The sequence below is a fragment of the Ammospiza caudacuta genome, chromosome 3, assembly GCF_027887145.1.
Source record: "Ammospiza caudacuta isolate bAmmCau1 chromosome 3, bAmmCau1.pri, whole genome shotgun sequence".
In the NCBI taxonomy this organism is placed as follows: Eukaryota; Metazoa; Chordata; class Aves; order Passeriformes; family Passerellidae; genus Ammospiza; species Ammospiza caudacuta.
This window is the reverse complement of record NC_080595.1, coordinates 103,897,292-103,918,581: the sequence shown is the minus strand read 5'-3', so window position 1 is coordinate 103,918,581 and position 21,290 is coordinate 103,897,292. Positions and strand designations below refer to the sequence as shown.

The following is a 21,290-nucleotide window of genomic DNA, read 5'->3' as shown; positions in this document are numbered from 1 at the left end:
ATTCAGTGGTATGTGCTGTAGCCAACATGTCCTTTAGGGAAAACCAGGGCTTGTTTCTGTGGTTTAAAGAGGTTTACAGAGGTAATTTCTAGACAGGGCTTCTGCTTTGCTTCAGAAGCTGCAAGCACTTTCTATGTCGCTTGCATCAAGTACCTCTACAAAAGTGCATCTTGATGTTTTGCAGAGTGATGGGCAGAGTGAATACACAATTAACTTTATCACTTATGCTCATTGCCAAGAGCAGCACATGGTGATCCTTTGATTCCTGTTGCTGCCTCACAAGCAGCAACATTGGCACTGGCCCTTCACTCACCCTGCCCTGCTCAGTCCAGCTTCTTGTCTAAACCTCCTCCAGTGTCTTTGTGTCTCATCATATCCTCATTCACATTCATGTTCGCTCTCATTGCCTCAGCCCCAGGTGCTGAGTGAGGAGCAGGGAGAAGGAAAAAGCAGTGATTACTCCTGCTGATTGTAGTAGCATTTTGCCCCAAAAAAGGCAGAGTAGATATTTCTGCTGATAAATTGGTTTTACATATTCATCTTTATGTTTCTGTATTAAACACTAAACATTTGAGTCCAATGTTCAAATAATTTCTCCCTCTTTCTATTACAATTACTCTTTTATCATTCCCCAAATTTGTGAATAACTGGAGAAAAGACACCTCATCCAGTCTTGGACCTCTTCTCTCAAGAACTTCCCAGACCATCCAGCTTAACGTAGAACACCCTTTAGTTTGGATTTAATAAAGCTTTGTGTCAGTTCCAGATTGAACCTTAGGCTTTGTATTTACAATGAGATAACTGCTGATTACTGAGTGTTTGATGCAGGAACATGAACAAAGAAAAGAACATGATATTTTATTGTCAAGGGCAGATGGGGAAGGAATAGGAGAGCAGGACAGATATCAACTTGGCAGTGTTCTTATATTTATGGGTTTGGGTTTTAGTTGTTTGTTGTTGTTTTTTAGGTTTTTTAAAATCTGTGATTAGTGTTCAGAGAAGCATAGAAATCACAGTAAATAGACTTTGTGTGGGGGTTGATTTCCTGAATCAAAGCTAAATTAAGGATTCACACACAGAGAGTCTCTCTTGCAGTCTGGAAGTCGTGGGGGGCTGCCCAGCATGTGTTGGGCACACAGCCCTCTGCTTGTGATGTTTCTCTGTTGATTGTACTGCACATCAAAGTGTCTCTTGTCACCACAGATACAGTGCTTTTTGCTACCTTGCTAGGTACCCAACAAACCAAATAATGTTTTACTGAGCAAGAGAAATGTCACAGAAAATTCTTTCTCTCAGTTGCAAATGATTGCTGGCGATTTTTTTAAAGTGTGCAGTGCACAGCTGTGTGTCTGAATGTGACATGAAGGTGTTTGGGAGCCTCTGGGAGTCACCTCAGAGTTCTGGGTTAGCCGTGTTTGAGCTTCCCTGCTGGGGGCTACAGCCACTCAAACTGGAATTGGTGGTTCTGGGGAGCCTGGTTCTGCTCCACAGGGCCTGTTCAAGGTGCCTGCTCCCAGCACTGCTGCTGACAGACACCCTGGGCAAAACGAGCTGGAGCTGAGCGTGTGGGAAGGGGACAGTGCCACCATCAGTGTGCTCTGCTGTAATCAGTGGGGCTGGCTAACCAAAGCCCTGCAAACCTGCACTGGGGCTGGTGACAGCCTGTCTCATGGGCTTGGGGATCAGCCTTTCCCTCCTGAGGCTGAGCTGGTGCCTCTTTCTCCTCCAGCAGAGGCAAACACAAGGCTGTGCTCAAAAGCCCTGCAGATGTGTGGGAGTGTGTACATGCTGCTGCAGGTACAGGAGCATGATGGATAGCAGCTTGAAAACTGTGCTGCTCTCTCAGCCACATTTCTGCTCTCTGGTTGGACTTGTAGTGTATTCAGAGCTTTGATGTGGTCTCCAGAAAGATGCTGCTCCGCCTAAATGTATACATGCAGCAGGCCCTGCTGTTTGTGGCACTGCAAATATGGGTCTGAGTCCACAAAGGGATTGTGGTGTACCTTGCATATTATCTGACTGCTAATCAGGTTCAAAATCTAGGAGATAAAAGTCTTTGGAAATCTTCATGGGGGCCACTGTGGTCCTTGGAAGATTAATTTCTGCTGGACAAGCCTCAGACATGTCTGCAGAGCTTCTGCTTCCTTTGGCATGGTGTGTCTCACTGGCAGTGCCCAGGCTGAGGCAGGCCCAGGACATCACCAGTGTGAGCCCTGTGAGTCCCACAGCCACAGCGTCCCTGGCAGCACCAGGCAGCCCTGGATCCCCCTGGGCTGCTCCTCCTGCTGGGCCCTGCTTGCTGCGCTGGTCTTTCTCAGTAGGCCCTGATCACCAGAATTTGGGAAAAGCTGCGTGAGGGCACACTGTGGGGATCTTGAGCAGGCCCTGGTGATTAGTGAGCAGCAGTCTGCAGTGAGGTTTCATACAGGGTTTCTAGTAATAGAGGAGTGTCCATTTATTATGGGATGTTTTCTGCTTATTTGCTCTTTGTGAGCTCTCTGATTGCTAATTTGAAAATTACTGTGGAAAACTAGCAATATCATCAGTGAATAATATGAATCAAGATGGTGATGTGCTCTTGAGAGATTAATGTGACTTGCCTTGATAAAAAATGAGAAACCTCCAAGGAAGAGCTCGTTGCTTGCCTTATCTTCATCTCAGTCCCCATCCTTGGGGCTAAATTTGTTTATAAAAACCTAAAATTTAAGATGAGATGGCTCAGTTTTTAAAAACATAGGCAAATGTTTCATCCAAGCTCTGGACTAACTGGCAAAGTGTCAACATTGCAGCATATGCCAAGGGGAAGATTATTCAATGTTTCAGAAGGGCCCTTACATGGTTATTCACTAACTCATTCCCAGCCCCTTCCTGAAGAACCATTGACAGAAATGCACAACATAAGCTCAGAAATGTTTGCATGTCACCTTAGGAGTGCTAATTAAATGCAGATGATGTGAAAGAACATTTATTTACATATCTGAATCTCATTCTCTTTCAGGCCCTGCCATTCCTGTTGGGGTGGATGTGCAAGTTGAAAGCTTGGACAGTATTTCTGAGGTTGACATGGTACGTAATGCTCTTCTGAGCCTCAGTTAATTCTAGCCATAAAAAGACCTCCGGACTTGAAACCCATGGGCTTGTAATCATTGGTCAGATGAAAGTAACAGCAGCATCTCCAAAATCCAAAGAGGCTGATAATCAGAACCAAAGACTTGATAAAACCAGATGATCAAAATCTTACCTCTCCACCTCCAGAGGAAAAAGATTAAAAGCATGAAGAGAAAAGGGACCTTGAATGGGAGAGTAATCAGTGCTGTGAAAGATCTATCACAGCTGAAATATAAGCAGCTGCATATGAAGGTTTGAAGCTGTATGGGGAAATTCACATAAGCTGTGTTTGCTGCAGGAGTTTTCTTCCTTAGGGAACCATTCAATTCACATGAGTGTCACAAACACTTTACTGTGTGGTTTGGGGTTGTTTCATGGGGATTTTTTTATTTTTAATTGTAGGAAATGGAATAAAAACACTTGAAAGAGAAGTGGAAAAAGGAACATAGAGGAATAGAGGAAGCTTCTGGGCTCCTTCCTCTTTCTGCCTTTTCCTCCCTGTTCTTGTGCACCTTTTGTGGTCTAGACAAAACATAAGGACAAAGGAAGAGCTTTAGGCTGATTTTTTTTTTAAATATGGTGCAATTACATCTTCATGCCATTTTGGAGGGGTTGGTTTAGATGACCTTTAAAGGTCCTTTCCAACCCAAAATATTCTATGTTCTGTGATTAAAACCAGGCAGCTTGCCTGCCTGGATATTGAAAGAGAGGGTTTGGGGGTAGGCATGCAGTGAGGTGTGTCGGAGGGGAGCACAGGGAATGGCTGCCAGGGGGAGAACTGGGGCTCTAATACATCAAGATAATGTCAGAGCAGCAAAGAGGCCTAATTAGTGCAAGTAAAAAACTCACAGTGCTTTCTGTCAGGATTCAATGAAAACCTTGCCTGTCAGAAGCCTTGGAGGTCAGTTCTCTCCCTTGGCTGTCAACAGTTCCTATTTTCCCAGCTCATGACAAACACTTTCTACAGCAGTTGCTGACATTTTTTGGGTGGAAGAATGTTCTCCCAGATCAGTCTGAGTTGTGTTCCAGCAGACTGTCCAGCATGGATGTTTGCAGGAGGAGAGTGGGCATCAAGCTCCTGCATGGCCAGGGGACAGGGCTGGCTGTGCCTGCAGCAGGGAGCCCTCCTTGTCTCTCACTGCAGGCAGGGCTTGTTTCAAACTGCTCTGAAGTGGCCCTGAAAATCAGCTACCCTGGGCTGGGCAGGCCTCAGCTATCCCTGCTTGAGCAGGCTCCTGGTGCCCCAAAGAAGGACCAGACTCAGGCATCACCAGCCCCAGCCCACTGTATCTGCAGGACTGTGCATGGCAGGGAGAGCAGCCAGGGGCTGTTTAAGGCATGTGGGTTTAAAACCAGTGCCTGTCTGGTTGATGTGGATGGGCTGCTGCTCTGTGCAGTGGCAGGACACGCTCTTGAGGCTGCCTGGAGCTTGGAACAAACATGAAATAGGCTGCCAAAATTCAGGTACTTGTGTAGACTCATTGGCTGTGCCTCTGACAGGTACTATCATTCTCCCAATTGTGTGCTGGTCAGAAAGGAACAAGCGGTCAGCATACTGCCTCCTTTGAACTATGCCATGAAAAAGCCTCCTTAAGTTGGATTTTATACTTAGAAGCTGTTGTCAGCTGTCACTTTGTCTCTGTGTTGGCAGCATTGGGTGCACCAGGCTGGCCATTGGAGGCAGAGGAGAGTTGGCCACTGCAGAGGCCACTGTGCTGCCTCTTTGGAGAGAGGAAGGGGCTGAAGGTGAGAGATGAGAAGCTCCAGTTGGGTAGGACAGGGAGAGGGGTGTCCTGGAAAGCAGGAAAGTGAGTTCCTTCCTGTGCTGTGCCTTCTGACAGTGTCTGCCCCCTCCTCTGGAGTGTCTGTAAGCAGTGCTGAGGCTGCCTGGCTGATGGTCCCCACTCCCCCATGCTCTGATGATGGAGCTGCCCAGAGGCATTTTGCAGCCACAGCCTCAGGCTGCCTGGCTGTCCTGATTCTGGCTGGGATAGAGCTAATTTTCTTCTTAGCAGCTGGTACAGTGCTGGTTTTGGATTTAGTATGAGAATGATACTGATAACACAGTGTTTTATTTGTGGCTCAGCAGTGCTTACCCTGAGTCAAGGACTTTTCAGTGTCCTGTGCTCTGCCAGTGAGGAGGGGAGCATGGCCAGGACAGTTGACCCGAGGTGGCCAAAGGGATATTCCAGATGTTCCACACTACAGAACATCATGCCCAGTGTATAAACTGGGGCGAGGTGGATGAGAGGGGCTGATCACTGCTGGGGGATTTGCATCTGTCAGCAACTGTATTGTGGATCACTTGTTTTTCTGGAGTTTTGCCCCTCTATCTCTTCTCATCTTCCTTTTCATTACTCTTCTTATTACTATTTATTTAAATTGTTAAACTGTTTTTATTTCAACCCAACTTCTTCTAAGTCTACTCCCCATCAGATTGGCTGGAGGTGGTGGGAGACAGGAGTGAGCAAGTGTCTGTGCTGTACTGAGCTGCTGGCTGACGCTAAACCATGAGAATGGTGCTCCTCTCCTGCAGCCCCATGTCCCTCTGCCTATGTCATGGCCAGGCAACTGGCAACCCTGAATTGCCAGGCTCTTCTTTACTCCTTTTTTGAGTTTTAATATAACCTGCTCTGACCCCTAAGAAAGCAGCGATTGTGCCTCTTCCTTGGTTCCCTTTTTCCCAGCTCTACTCAAACTGATGAGTTTGATGTCCGGTCCCTGAGGCTGACTCTTCTAGCTGGGTTGTAACCTAAGCTCTGCATGGGCAGTAGCTGCTGGAAGTGTTTCTTTGGGACTGTGGATGTAAGGGGAAGGTGGCCAGTGTCCAGTAGGGAGCAGGAGCTGGCAGCATCCCTGGGATGAGCAGTGAAGGAGCCTTGGACCCGTCTGATAAGGTGGGGACCTGCAGGTGGGTGAGCAGAAGTGTCCCCCTGGCCATTCTCTGCCATGGTCAGAGAGGTCTGGCCAGCTCTGTGCTGTGCCAGGCATCAAGGGGAGGACTGGCACCAGAGCCTGCTCTGACAAATTAATGAAAAACCTACTGGCAATGCATGGCCATTGTGAGACAGCCCTTTGAAGCAGAGAGTCAGGGGAACTGATTGTCACTGTCACCAAACTGATTGGCTGTGGCTTGAGAAAGTGGGTTAGGGAGAAACCCTGGCCTGCATTGCTGCCTGCTCAGACTAAGCACCTGCAGCTCCCATAACCACTTGCTTAATTGGGAATATAAAGGAAATAAGTGTACTTGATCTCTCAGCATGAGAGTAGATTCAGATCTAAAAGCAACAACTACCAGGTTGGGATAACAAATAGATGTTTGCCTTTATGTCACTGAAGCTCCTGCCCCATCAACAAGCCTAAAAGGGAATTGTATTTACACACTCATATTTTAGGAAACAAAGTTCCCTCACCTGGTTGCTATTTGCAACAATTTAGTCCTTTTGGGGATAAATTGCTTAGTGTTTAGCATGACTGTTAAGCTAACTTTCAGTTTTTCCTCTTGACCATCCTATTGCTACCAAAGTCCTGTAAGATAATTTTGCCAGAACTGAAGAATCATTTCTGCAGGGCATTGCTTCTCTTGGGGCATATTTATATCCTGTTTGGGACTGAACATTACTGGGTACTGTAATAAATTCATTCGTTGGCTATGCATTGTTTTGGCTGAAATTATTTTGTCAGGAAAATCTACTGACAGAGAGCATTGACCTAGGAAAGAATCAGGAGTTGAGAGTGGAGAGATCTCGTCTGTCTGGTGGGAGTGAGTTTTCTTTCTGGTGTGCCCTAGTTTAGAGTGCAGCACTGACAGAGCTCTCTTCCTTCATTGGGTCTCTGAAGGATTTCACCATGACCTTGTACTTAAGGCACTACTGGAAGGACGAGCGTCTCTCGTTTCCCAGCACCAACAACAAGAGCATGACCTTTGATGGCAGGCTGGTGAAGAAGATCTGGGTCCCTGATGTCTTCTTTGTGCATTCCAAGAGGTCCTTCATCCATGACACCACCACAGACAACATCATGCTGCGAGTGTTCCCCGATGGGCATGTCCTCTACAGCATGAGGTACAGAGCAGCCCTGCCTCCCCTGGGCATCCCCTGGGGCTTTGCTGCCAGTTTGGCTCCAGCCTTGACTTTGGTGATCACCAGGACTGCTACTGCCAATCCTGCTACTCCTGCTGCTGATGCAGAGCCCTGTTGCCAGAATGTCCAGCACAAAATGCTGTGCAGGAAACTCTGAGAGCCCATGCTGTGGGCAGTAACAGGGTAATCTCCTCCTGGGGGAAGCATGCCCCCAACTCTTTGCAGTCAGTGGAGGGCTTAGTCAAGCAGGAATGTTCATCCCAGGGTCAGTGTGTGATTAAACTGGAAGCTGCTGATATACCAGATGGTGACCTCTATAATTATCCTATTTTCCTTCTTGTTTGTCTAGTATTTTTTTCAGTTGTTCTGCTTTCCTGTTGATGTAAATGTTTATGTTTATTGAAGCTGAAATGGCAATATTAAACTGGTTTTCTAGTAGATTTGTTGGCTGGAGGAATCCTGAGGGATGCCTGTCATGACCTGGAGGGTTATCCATCCTGCGGGTGTACACGGATCCTGACTGTGGGTTTGCAGGATTCTGTAATACACAAGGACATGGAGGCTTAATCCTCTGAACTTCTCTACCTTTATACAGATTATCAAAAATACCACAAAAATCACCACTAGCAAGCAAACTACCACAAAATCACCACTGGCAACTACACCCATGATTAATAAAGTGACTGCATATCCATATCACTCTATTGCAAATTGCTGTCAGCAGTCAATAATTTAGCATCTGTCAGTCATGTGGCAACAGCCAATTACTAACCTGGGTATTTCGTGTTACAGGTTACTTTACATTACATGAATTTACATTTCATCCACAATATACCCTCAGGTACCCTTAGGACAGGTTGCTTGTGCAGGTGCACAGCACTGGTACCAGTGATACCACCATGAAGTGATCCAAATCATCCAAGGGATGGAAGGAAGGGATGAAAGTGGGCTCAGAGGGGACCTGTGAGACAGCAGTGTCTCATTTCAGAGATGCTCTGAGTCACAGGGCATGGAGTCAGCCAAGAGTCCTTGGTGGGTGTCCAAGAGCTGGTAGAAAGTTCATGCACCAAATTCAACCCTCTAAGGAGCAGAAAAGTGTGTGGAGCATGGAAAGGTCTCAGAGGAAGGCTTTATTTTGGATAAAAATTAAGGCCTCCTTATATCCAGAGAGATTAGAGGGTGTAGGATGCCACCAATTTGAATAGACAATAGATGCTGGTAATTTTTATTTTTCACCTGTAACAGCCAATAGTTAATGATGTTTTCTGTTCTCCCAGACTCTTTTTTATTTTCAAGATAATCTCCTACCTTTTCTTACAATAAAGTGCCTGTTAAAGCACTTTTTTTTTGGCAGTTATTGATGGTATTTCAGGATGTCTCCAGTTTCTAGGTACCCTATCTGCATGTCAAAGAGGCCAGCTGAGCTTCTCAGGGATTTTTCTTGTTACCTTTCTCTGTCTATATTTTTCATCAGACATTTTTTGCTCAATAGTTTCCCCTTCTAACCAGCCCACCTTTATGATTGCTCACATCAGCATCCCTGCAGATTTAATTTCCTTCAGAAGAATGAAAAAAGAGAAGCAGAGAAAAATATACTGCCAGAGGAGAAAAGCTCAAGAACCCAAAAAAATGGATATTTCCCCAGGACAGAAAATATGCTCTGAGTGTTCAGTGACCTTTTAATATTTTGTAGCCAAGGATTTCTGTTCTAGGATCTTTCTGGAACTTATTCATTTCATCCATGGTAAAATGATTTTCAAAAACTTGGAAAAGTTTTCTATTAAGTTTGCTTCTGTGGTCTGTTGAGGAGGTGATGTGACTTTTTAATGTTGCCCACGAGAGAAAAGTCTGTGAGTTCATCACAGCACAATTGTTAAAATGATAATTTGATACGTAAAATCCAAGGAGAAAAAAAATCTCCATGGCATTTGGGCCCGCTGGTGTTTAGAACACTCAGAAGAGTATCCAGCTGAAAAAGGTGGATGGGTGATGGGTGTCCAGTGTTGCTGGGAATGCCCTTAGGTATCTTGAGATGTCTGCATGGGATTGGCAGTGGGCTGGGGAACATTTCATTCCTGTTTTGGGCCTTGGGCCTTCAAAGCCACCTGGACACTGCACTCTAATTGAGGAATATCATACTGATGAGCCGAGTTTCTGTTCTGCCCCTGACTAACAAACTGTTATTGACCACAGGTTGTGCCACAGTCCAGGTGATGCCAGAGAAAGAAAATAACGCACTGTAATGAGACTGAGTTATGCAATGCTTAAATGCTGCATACAGTTAGGGGAGGCCATCATTGCAGGACACCTTCTGGAGCATATCCCCAAAAACATTCTTTAAATTTTGCTCAAATGGCAAAATTTTGCTGTAGTTTATAGTCAAAATGAACAGCATGTGCCTTTCAGGGGTGATGAGTGTGTAGGTCAGGGTAGGATTTGGATCACAATCCCTGGAACAGAGGAAAAGTCCTTTATCAACATCTGGAATGCATCTAGAAAATGGTCACAACCAACGTAAGTTGGCTTCTGAAACGATGAGTCACAGCTGATTTGCCCCTCCTAAATCGGGATCTCCACTGCAAATCCGTCTGCAGGGAAAGTTCACTGACCCACTGGAAAACTTCTTATGTAACATTGTGCACAACTGGACTACTTTAAAAACTGGAGCTGTGATTGCTGCAGCTTTTTAGCTAAGAAAAAAACTTAACAGAAGCAAATCTCACTCACTGAAAACCAGCTGCACCCATTTTACAACCCCTGCCCCAGAAAAACACCCCTCAGATTAAAAGGGTTTATTGAGAGCTGTAAGAAACTGCCGTTGCCTTAATAATATATGTACTGAAGGAATTGTGTGGCTTGCAGTAAGGATGGTCATATTCCTCACGCTTGGGTCATTCTGGGGTGACTATGGAGGGAACAGAGCCAAGAGGAAAATGTGGAAACCTGAATTAAACTGCACATAAGGGAATATTCAAATGTAAATAGTGAAGTTAAATGTAAATGGTGAAGTTACTTTACATTGTAGTCTTGTAGGCAAATAGTTGGATGTAAAACACAGTGGAAATATCTGTACTGACATTAGTATAACAGTAACATCCAAGATAGTGCTTTAGTTCCTTGTTATTGAAATTACATTTTTTGAGCTTCTGTGTATAATCCATCTAGCTTGAACATAGAGAATTGGTAGGCATTTTCCTGTGGATTTTTTGCAAACATCATGCAATGTTTCTGGCTCAAAAGCTGCAGAATAATTATCTGTGATAAGATTCTCTCTTGATTGCTCCTCATAGAAACCAGCTTTTCTCATTTTCGATTTCTAGGGTCACAGTGACAGCAATGTGCAACATGGACTTCAGCCACTTTCCCCTGGACTCTCAGACATGTTCTCTGGAGCTGGAAAGCTGTAAGTTGTATCCGTGTTTCTAGATAGATGTTCTCCATGACTGGCTGCACAAACATTTCACTGGACATGTTTCAGAATGCTCTCTATTTTAGAGCCTGAAATAATAGCTCATCACAGTTACTAGGAGTCCTGTTGGCTCAGCAGTATTGTGATCTAGTCCTTGTGCTGCAAGACCAGAATTTGCAAGGAAAACATCCTATGACATAATCCTGATCCTGCAAACACTGTGGTCCGGGCTCAGCTTCTTTGGTGGAGAAAGCAATGTGAACACTAGGAATTTTTGTAGACTTTCTCCAGGGTATGGCAAGACTAATATCTGGTTGTTTTGAGATCCTCCCAGCTATTTAACTGAATGCTTCTCTGCAAAAATCAGAATCAGAATCAGAGGATAATTTTCACTGACCTTGAGGTCAGCTGCTCCAATACCCTGCTGAGAGCAGGGAGTTTTTCATTATAGGTTGCTTGGAGCTATGTCCAGCTGGGTTTTGAGCAAGGTAATTCAGGCTCCACAACTTTTCTCTGCAACATGCTCAAATATTTGACAGCCCTGATCCTGAAAATATTTCCTTTTATCTTCTTGGGAACAATCCTTTGCTGAGACTTGCAGCCTTTGCCTCTTGTCCTTTCGCTCTCCATTTTGTCAAAGCATCTGGCAAAAGGCTGCTGCCTCCTTCTCCATGAGGGTCAGCAGGGCAGCAGCTGGACCCCACCACAGACTGCTCTTCTCCCACCACAGACTGCTCTTCTCCCACCACAGATTGCTCTTCTCCCAGATGAACAAGTTCCCCCAGCCTCTTGTCCCTAAGCCATGTGCTCCTGTCCCTGATGATCTTAATAACCCTCTTCTCATTTCCCATTCCTGTTACTTAGTGTACAAATTCTCTGTGTTCTTCATTTATAGTTTTAACATATTTATTTTGCTTCTCACTTGTCCCTTTTACTTTTATCATTCTAAGACTGTTTGAAGTGTCCACACTTCCTCCTTCCTCTAAATTAAGGTGTTTTACCCATTATTATTTCCTGAGCTATTATCTATTTTTAGTCTGTGATGTTCAGAAGAGTACCATTCTAAATGTCATTTCAATGTGAAGTAAAAAGAGGATTTGTTTTCTTGAATCTTGAATTCAGATTTTTGTTGTTGTCACAGTATATTATATGACAAGACCTTTTGAACTCCTTAGTTGTTGGCAAACTTACCTGTGGCATTAGTTCATGGCAAAGACTGGATGTATTAACTTTTGTTGAACCTCTAAGCTAAAGTCACATCACATTGTATTTCTTCTTTCCCTTAGATGCTTACACTGATGAAGATCTGATGCTGTATTGGAAAAATGGGAATGAATCTCTGAAAACTGATGAAAAAATTTCTTTGTCTCAGTTTTTGATACAAAAGTTCCACACCACATCAAGACTGGCTTTCTACAGCAGCACAGGTATTGGCCTTTTCTGATGTCTTACTATTGCTAAACCTAATACTCTATTATCTGCTTTTGAGGGGGCTGTTGGGATTATGTCACTGAAGTGTAGTCTCCACAGTCTGTATCAAAACCCAGTTTCTTGTTTTACAAGTCTTAGAAATAAAAGAACCAAAGAAGGTCTTGTCTCTCTGTACCTGCTGTCCAGGCTGGTCTCACTGATTCTGGCTCTCCTCCTCTCTCCAAGGTTGGTACAATCGCCTCTATATAAACTTCACCTTACGCCGACACATCTTCTTCTTCCTGCTCCAAACCTACTTCCCTGCCACTCTCATGGTCATGCTGTCCTGGGTGTCCTTCTGGATCGACCGACGAGCAGTTCCTGCCAGAGTCTCTTTGGGTGAGAACAACTGCAACAAGCCGTGGCTGTGTGAAAAGCTTTGAATGTGAAGGCTTTGGCAGGAAAGGGAACTGCTCATTTTGATGGTTAAAGATATTGTGCAAGCAAATGGTGGTTTTATCTGATGATTAATACAATGTATAACTTGCACCTTGTCTTGAGTCCTTCATCATTTAGCAGTCTTCCTCACTTATATGTAGCTCAGAACAGAAAGCGGTGTGGTCTTAAAAATGAAGCTGTAACACAGAATGGTACAGCTAGGAAACAGGCATCCTTGTCACCACTGGTCTGAGCAGACCTGATCTTAGGATTAGGTGTGTAAAAATACATTTTAACAGCATTGTGTTTAAACCCTGGAGTTTAAGGAGGGAGTTAAATGCTGTCTGTTAAATGCAAAATGTTGAATGCTCCATTGCTCCTCAAAACTCAGCCCATCATAAGCACAAAAATGGAGGCAGGACAACAATTCTGCATTAGCTGAAGAGCTACTTTACACATATTCGTCTTACACTGAACATCTTTCAGAGCATCATGTAGGCCATAATTTCTGTTTCTCTAGAGATAAAACCCCTCATGGACTGTATCAGTCAATAACATTTCTTTCTTTTGATTCTCTCCAGGGATAACCACTGTGCTGACCATGTCCACGATCATCACTGGGGTGAATGCCTCCATGCCTCGTGTTTCCTACATCAAAGCAGTGGACATTTACCTGTGGGTCAGTTTTGTGTTTGTCTTCCTATCGGTGCTGGAATATGCAGCTGTGAATTACCTGACAACAGTGCAAGAGCGGAAGGAGAGGAAACTTCGGGAGAGGGTGAGAAACACTTTTGTCATCCACTTTTTTTTTTTTTTCCCCTTACAGCTGATATCTGGTCTTTATATTGACTGTCTGTTAATGGGGAAACATTGACAACCATGTGTGTAATTGGGTCTTTTAGACCACTCCACCTCAGGCTGAATTGCTCACACAGAAAAACAGGATTTGATCGGCAAGAGGGGAAAGTATAAAATCTGATGCTTTGCGGCAGCTGCCACAATTCTTGTTTAGTAAGCTAAAGGTCTTATTTGGTGCAAATTAGTTTCCTTCCTCTACAGGTAACATTACTCTGGAAACTGGATTTAATGGATGTAATAGTGGAGGTGTTTCCCATCACCAAGCACAAACAACAGTCAGCCAAGTTTATGCTTGTACTTCTTAATGTGCTATAAAAGGTCTTATCCTGCATCCCTGGAGTGATTCAAGACTTGATACATCCTGACCATCTTGGCCCTGCTACGAGCAGGACATAGTACTAGAGATGCCCTCAAGTCCTTTCCAGCTTGAGGTATCTTACAGAGCTCTAGGCCCTTCTTTGTGGTTAAACAAACACCATTGCCTTTTGAACACTAAGGCTTGGAGCCAAACGTTTTTCAGTCACTGTTTTTTTCAGTCAAATTTTTCAGTTTTTTCATTTTTTTGTGCTCAGTTTTTTCCATACACCCAGGACATCACCATGTTTTATGATTGCTTTCTTCCTGGTAGGAACTCACCATGTTAGTCTACTGGTAACCTACTGTCTATGACTCCTGGAGAAATTTGTATAAGCTTGTTGGAAATGCCAATGCAGACATCATCTTTCATACAATTTAAGCATGCTATTTCCCTCTATGAACTACCCTTTTAGTTTTGCATGTCCTTCTCTTTCCCTTCCTTTTCTCCCCATGACTTTCTTGAAGAACAGCACAAGCCCCATAACAGCCCAGCACCTTTCCTAGTTGGCATATCATAAAAAAATGTAATTAGATACATTTAAAAAAACAGTTGGATAAATTTACCAGACTCCTGTGGTGAAATTTTACCTCTCTTCAAGGCCTTCTCAACAGCATTATGATTCTGGAAAGCTGCTTGAACAGCTTCTGAGTATCTTAATTTATCCATGTCCCTGCAAGCCCCCACCTGGGGCCCAGCAGTTCTCTACAACCCAAGGCAGAGATGCTCTGTGCAAGGAGGTGTCTGACTTGCTGCATGTGGTTTGTGGCATTTTAGCCAGCCCTGCTCAGGCATCCCATGTCCAAAGAATATGATGTCTTGGCAGGTCGTGGGAAGTAAGAAATATCCTTGCTAAGTTTGACTAGCCTAGAAAAAACCTATATTTTTTAAGATGAAAGCTCTTCTCCTTTATTTTGAACTGTACTAGAGGGATGAAATGAACTTCAGAGGGTTTGTTAATTTTCTGCTAAGTTTTCTGGAATGTTTTGCCACATCCAGTGATGGTGTAGCTTGTTATTTATGTAATAAATCTGCCCTTGAATTCTATATTCAGCAAACACCTTTTTACTGCACAAGGGAAAATATTGTACTCAGTCTTCAACGTGTGACAATATTATTCTTCAGTAGGGGAAACAGGAACGGAGATAATAAATAGCATTATTTGAGGAAGAAGCTCTTGAAGAAGCAGAAGAGACATTTCTCACAGTAGATGTAGATCTTGTCAGCCAGAGCTGCTCCCCTATGAAAGACCCCAAAAGTTCTGGTATGAACATGTAAGCTCTCTCCAGAAGAGAGCTTTATGTTATGTCTACATTAAGAAATTGCCAGGGCCAAAGACAGGCAGTATCCAAAACTAAACCTTCTCTCCCTGAAGATCACGGGAGCAGCTGTGAAATGCCTGTGGCAAAGGGTCTGTGGCCCCATGCTTATTCCCAGCCCATACCTGGGAACTTTTGGTGCTTGCTGGGCTGAGAGAGGCCAGAGACCTTTCTGGCACTTTAATGGTGCTGTCAGCTGCATTCCTATGTCCAAGGAGGCTCTTTGGCAGTCTTTGAATTATTATTGTAGACATAGGCCAAAAGTCCAGCAGGATGGAATTACGTAGTGCACCTCTGTGTGTACACCCATGTGAGGATGAGTGCAATTTTAGGTTCTGTGGAGGTGGGTTTCTAGCATGCCAGGCTCCCTTGTCCATAGAGGTGGCTGTCATCACACGTGCATGAAGCCATGGGAACTCTAATTTGACCTGGGGGCTGACAGTAAATCTGCAGAATTGCTTTGTCTGCTGAGTCCTGCAGCAATTGGATTGTTATTGTAGCTGCTGTCCCTCACAGGCAGCCACCATCTCCTGGACCTGTCAGTTCCTGATGGAGAGCCTGATGTGTAATTCTCCCCGGTGGGTTTTGTGTTGTTTGCTGTTATTCTGGTTTGGGCTGGCATAGAGTTAGTTTCTTTTCAGTAGCTGGTACAGTGCTGTGTTTTGAATTCAGTGTGAGAATAATGTTGTAACACACTAATGTTGTCGCTAAATTGTGTTTATCCTGAGTCAAGGATGTTTTTGTGTCTCATGCACTGCCAGTGAAGAGGTAAACTAAAAAAGCTGGGAGGGAACATGACCAGGACAGGTGACCCAAATGAGCCAAACGGATATCCCACACCATGGAACACATTTCAATTATTAAACTATTCTTATCTTGATCTACAAGTTTTACATTTGATTCTTCTCCACAACCTTCTGAAGTTCAGGGGGGAAGGTGGGTTGAGTGAGCGACTGCATGATGCTTATTTATCAGCTGGGGTTAAATCACAGCAGTCTTTTTTTTTGGGGACCTGCACTCTGGTTTTTTTCTGTTTTGGTTTGGTTTTGTTAGTTTTGGGGTGTGGGGTTTTGAAAGCATGCCTGCTTAGAATAAACTATGTCTTAAAACCCAGTTGATCTTCAGCTGTACTCATGGAGTGATCAAAAAATTAAAGTAAGACGGTTACTAACTTGACGTGCTTTTCTGAACATGACCTCCTGATACCAAAGCTTTTGGTTATGCCAAGAACACGGAAAACAATCCTTAAGCTGATATTAACGTTTTCAATAAGCAATGTGATCTGTTGGTTAAATAATTTAAAGGAAAAGCCTTGACTGCAGGGTTTTCCAATGGCATCCTGAATATAATATATTGATTTTATATACATTTTTACATATATCTGTATTCAGATATATATATTTGTTTTAGCTGAACATATGCTTGAAAACAAGTTCTTGGAAAACCCACACATCAAAGTTGGTGGAGTATTGGATAAGGAAATTGGTCTGCAGGAAATCAGAGACAGGAACTCCTAACAGAAAGGACATTTTGGAGTCCATTTTCATTGGATGCAAATACATAATCCATATTCTGGGACAGGAAAATGTTTTGAATGGTCAAAGACTGCATCTTCTATTCAAAATTCTATCTGAATGCATTGGAATTTTTTAGACTTGTGGGATGCATGCTGGTGCTGCTGAAGTCAGTACAAGTTTTGCTATTAGCTCCAATTGGGATTTGACATTATGCTTTTAGCTGGCCCTCTGCTTGGTTTAAAATCAGATTTATGAAAAAAGCATATGTATCTGTAAAAGCAGAACTTGGCCCTTTTCTTCCTGTAACATGTACATTTCCACAGATTAAACTGCATCTTATCCATGAATATTTATAAACACAAAGAATGAATAATAAGGAATAACAAGACAGTAAGGCTGAACAACAGCTACCTAAGAAAACCTTTTGCTTAGACTATATGTCTGCTAAAGCATTTTTCTAATATTTTCTGAAGCTGTTTGTCCAAGCAGTGGAGATAAACCCTGTTTCTTTGTCATAGGAAGGGGACCAGGACACCAGATGGTTCATCACAGGTCCAGTTTATTGAAAAAAGCATCAAACACTTATACAGCAAATAATAAGCTTATGAATATTCTGTAAGCCAAGCAATCTATTGGTTAAACTATACCATGAACTCTTCCTCATTCCTTAGGGGTTACATCTCTCTTTTCTCTTTTTTTTTTTCACTATTTGTTATTATACTACAGCTAGGCCCAAGGACACGCTATCTAGCAGGTGCAGAACTTGGAATTAGCCATGGTTTTGTATTTTTCCAGTCTCTAGCAGCTAAATTCCCAGCATCTCCCCTGTTTTTATTTTTTTAAAAAAAAACAAAGTTCTATGGGCTAACTGTGTTACAGTCTTTGCAACATAAGAATAGGCAATTCTAATAACTAAACAGTATTTTCAGCTAGCAAAGTTTCTCTCTTATAAGGGATCTAAGCCAGGAAGACAAACCAAAAAGGCTATCATTATTCATAGGACATGTTATACGACAAATACAAAAAGAATTTGATGTGCAACAAGGCTCAAACCAAACTCAGGTGTGCTAACACAACCCACAAAAATAAGCTAAAGGAATAACATGTGCGCAGGTTTCATCTGCGTAGATTGTCTGATAAGTTTGCTTTCTATTCTCAAACAGCAGATATACTTCCAACATAAACGGCTTTACTCACAAATTCTTCTGATTGTCTCTTTTAACTAAAGTTTCTCTGATGTTCACAACAACACTTTACACACAAGTCATAAAATAAACGCCTATCGTAAAAGCATAAATCTATCTAACATCACTTAAACTTAATAACACTTATACTTAAAATACTTAAACTTAAAATATTTAAACTCAACAGAATTTACCAGATTTTTAAATCAACAGAACTTACATGTAAAATCTCTTAATTCTAACAAAACTTAACTGTAACAAAACTTAACTGACTTTAAATTCTACATAACTTAAACCTAATATAATTTAAACTTAACAGACTTCGAACTTAACAGTATTTAACATTTAATGGCACTTAATAGATAATTTAACTTAAATACTTAGCAACGGATAAAACTTACTATAAAAATAAAATATAGCATTTACTATAACTTACTTACAGTCCTGATTCTAAAATATTAAGCTAAAATAACTTTTTTCACGTGTTTGCTGCAGCATTTTTATACTTAAATACACTTAAACATAAGAAGTTTATTCAAGGTATACCTGTGAAAAAAATTTTTTTAATTCAGTTCTTGCTTTTACATCTATTACATCTAAACAAAGCTTAAAAAATACAAAAAACACAGTCATCGCATCTTACTTCTACAATCACTTTAACACATCTTTAACAATTTTAAATTTTTCAAAATATAATTTTAGAGTCTGATGTTCCACTGACTGAGTTATTTGGGCTTCTGATATTTAAAGTCTCTGTTAATACAGGTGATTTTAAGACAGCATAACGGATGCTAAGCCAATTCGGCCGAAATTTGACTCCCACATTCACTACGCTGATTTGTCTTTCACAGTCCCTGCGGCGGGGCTGAATCACAGTGTGCGCTGCAGACACCGCTGGTCGGGTCGCTCCTGCCGCGGCTGCCTCCGCTCTCCCCGCCGCTGCAGCGTAATATTCCAGGCGGCCGCTCGCTGCGGCTGCTCCCCATGGCGGAGCGCCCATGCCGGGTTCGGAGCAGCACAGCCTCGCAGGCGTCCCGAGCCGCAGCTGCTGCTTTGCACTCAGAGACCATCACCCGCCATGGCTTGCTCGGTTTCTTTGCTGACTTATTATCTTCTAACACTGCTTCCCACAGTATATCCCCAAATTTTGTTCATTCCGAGAGTTCATAGACCATATGAGGGTTAAGGAAAATTTCTTCAGCGTATCTGTAGGCTAATAACAAATCTATCCCCTTTATCCCTTGCCATTCTAGATACGCGGCGAATAACTTATATGCTACTTGCCTTTTCATACCTCTTTCGTGAGCGCTCTTGCAGCTTTCCAGGCTCCGGCAGCACGTAAATGGCTTGAGTCACTGATGTGAACCCCAAGGGTGCTTCAAAATTCCGGCACCGTCCCGGCTGCAAACGGGACCCAGCTCCAACTTCCTCGACCATGGTGTGTTCTCCCCCTTTTTCTTTTAGTCGAGACGAGGGGTCAGCGTTCGGGGTCAACCATTTGCCGTAGGAAGGGGACCAGGACACCAGATGGTTCATCACAGGTCCAGTTTATTGAAAAAAGCATCAAACACTTATACAGCAAATAATAAGCTTATGAATATTCTGTAAGCCAAGCAATCTATTGGTTAAACTATACCATGAACTCTTCCTCATTCCTTAGGGGTTACATCTCTCTTTTCTCTTTTTTTTTTTCACTATTTGTTATTATACTACAGCTAGGCCCAAGGACACGCTATCTAGCAGGTGCAGAACTTGGAATTAGCCATGGTTTTGTATTTTTCCAGTCTCTAGCAGCTAAATTCCCAACATTTCTTCCTTTTGAAAACAAGAAAAAAAAAGACCTCTTTGTTCAAAGAGAAACTTAAAGTATCTCAATCAAAATTTTGAACTCAACTGTTTACAAGCTGTCTGTTAATAGAAAGGCATCATTTTGGTTGCTTACATGTTTTTCCAATATTCAGCCATATTTCTTGTCTCCAGTTTTCGTGTTCGTGTGGAATACCTCACTCGAAAACTATGATGCTGGATGGAAACTACAGTGAATCTGATGCCAACAGCCTGGCAGGGTACACAAGAAACCAGATGGCAGCAGAAGAGGAAAAACCAGAAAAGATGGTTGTGCATCTAGCCATGAGCAATGAATCTAATTCATCAAGGAAGAGAGGCCTGAAGGGCCACGTGGGCTTGCGCATCATCCAGAACACTCATGCAATTGATAAATATTCAAGGTTAATATTCCCAGGCACCTATATATTTTTTAATTTGATATATTGGTCTGTCTTTAGCTAAGCATGCTGGCACTTCTGAATCAGAAGATGTCTACAAAACACTCTTTTGTTGGTACTTTTTTTTTGGTCTAATCTGGACACAAAACTAGAAACCTGATTATTGTATTGCTTCTTTGAAGTGTAAATGGGAGGACACATCCCCCAGGAGGTAATTGCATGTGCAGGCCTCACGGAGGAACTCTCTGTGCTGGTTGGTTTCCAGCCCACACCCTGCTCCCGTGTGCTTTATGACACATGACATTTCTCATACTTGAAAATATGTGTCCACCATACAGCCAAAAGTGCTGGATGCTCGTTTGGGGCTGGCCACACTGGTGGTGCCTGCTGTGCAATGGACAACCAAAGACAATGCTCATGTGAGCTGTAAGGAATTAAATAAATGCAACTTGTGTGGGGAGGTCTGGACAGTGCTTCTCCTGTAAGGATACTGAATGCTTTCCTTTACTTTTGAGAAAATTACTTTGTTTTTTCTTTGGCATATAAACATAACTTTTCTCCATTGTTTTGTGAAGAACACCTCCTTTAAGGGTACAGATTCTGCTTTCTGTCTGGACAGAACCTTCATCAGTACCACTAGGACAGCTTGCTAGCCAGGATCAACTGGGCTGGTTACAGAGCACAGGTGGGATGTTTGAGTCAGGGTTTTTTTCTAGATTACAAAGTGCAGCCCACAGACAAACTGTACATCCCAATGTGCCTCTCCCAGTCAACACAATGCCCTTCTGTTCAGGCATTTGGGATCAAAAGGGATGCATGTCTGCCAGAACCTCTCTGCAGAAACAGAGGCATGTCAGAGATTAAATGGCCATGGATAACACTGTGGGTCTAAGGTTGATGTAAGTCCTTTGAAGATGCTGCACAGCATTGTAACACGCTTATGTGCTTGGCAGTTCTTTTCCTATCCTGTGATATCTCCTTTTCCTTTGCTAACAACACTGACAGCAAAACCCAAATGCAGAAACATGATAGCAACACAACAGCAATGCTCAGGTTTGTGTGCTCCTTATTTTAAGAAAACACCATGACTTTTTGGCTGTCATGGAGATTATGTATATCAAAACACTTGTTTACCAAGCTGAAGCTGAGCAGTAGGGGCAGAGCTTGACATGTGAAGAGCCAGGACTGAGGTTAGAATAAAGAAAAAGCAAACAAAAATACTGCTGTAACCATAATTATTTGTCAACACATGAAATTTTCTGCTTACATAGCAGGAATTCTTACATCCTAAATCTCAGGGGATGCAGAAAGTAGCAGAGAAATGTCAACTCTTGGCTGTCAGCCATACCCAGGTTTTCCCTTGTGCCTCAAATATTACTGCCTAA

General features: G+C 42.9%; 1 protein-coding gene across 1 annotated transcript in view; it reads left to right on the top strand.

The window, feature by feature from the left end:
• LOC131555698 (gamma-aminobutyric acid receptor subunit rho-2) overlaps positions 1-19,969 on the top strand; it is a 34,143-nt gene extending 14,174 nt beyond the window's left edge. Inside the window, exons 3-9 of the mRNA XM_058801883.1 lie at positions 2,999-3,066; positions 6,949-7,172; positions 10,511-10,593; positions 11,886-12,026; positions 12,256-12,408; positions 13,029-13,225; positions 19,661-19,969. Coding sequence (XP_058657866.1) covers positions 2,999-3,066; positions 6,949-7,172; positions 10,511-10,593; positions 11,886-12,026; positions 12,256-12,408; positions 13,029-13,225; positions 19,661-19,969 — 1,175 coding nt within the window. The remainder of the gene's footprint in view (positions 1-2,998; positions 3,067-6,948; positions 7,173-10,510; positions 10,594-11,885; positions 12,027-12,255; positions 12,409-13,028; positions 13,226-19,660) is intronic.
• Positions 19,970-21,290: the final 1,321 nt, after the last annotated feature.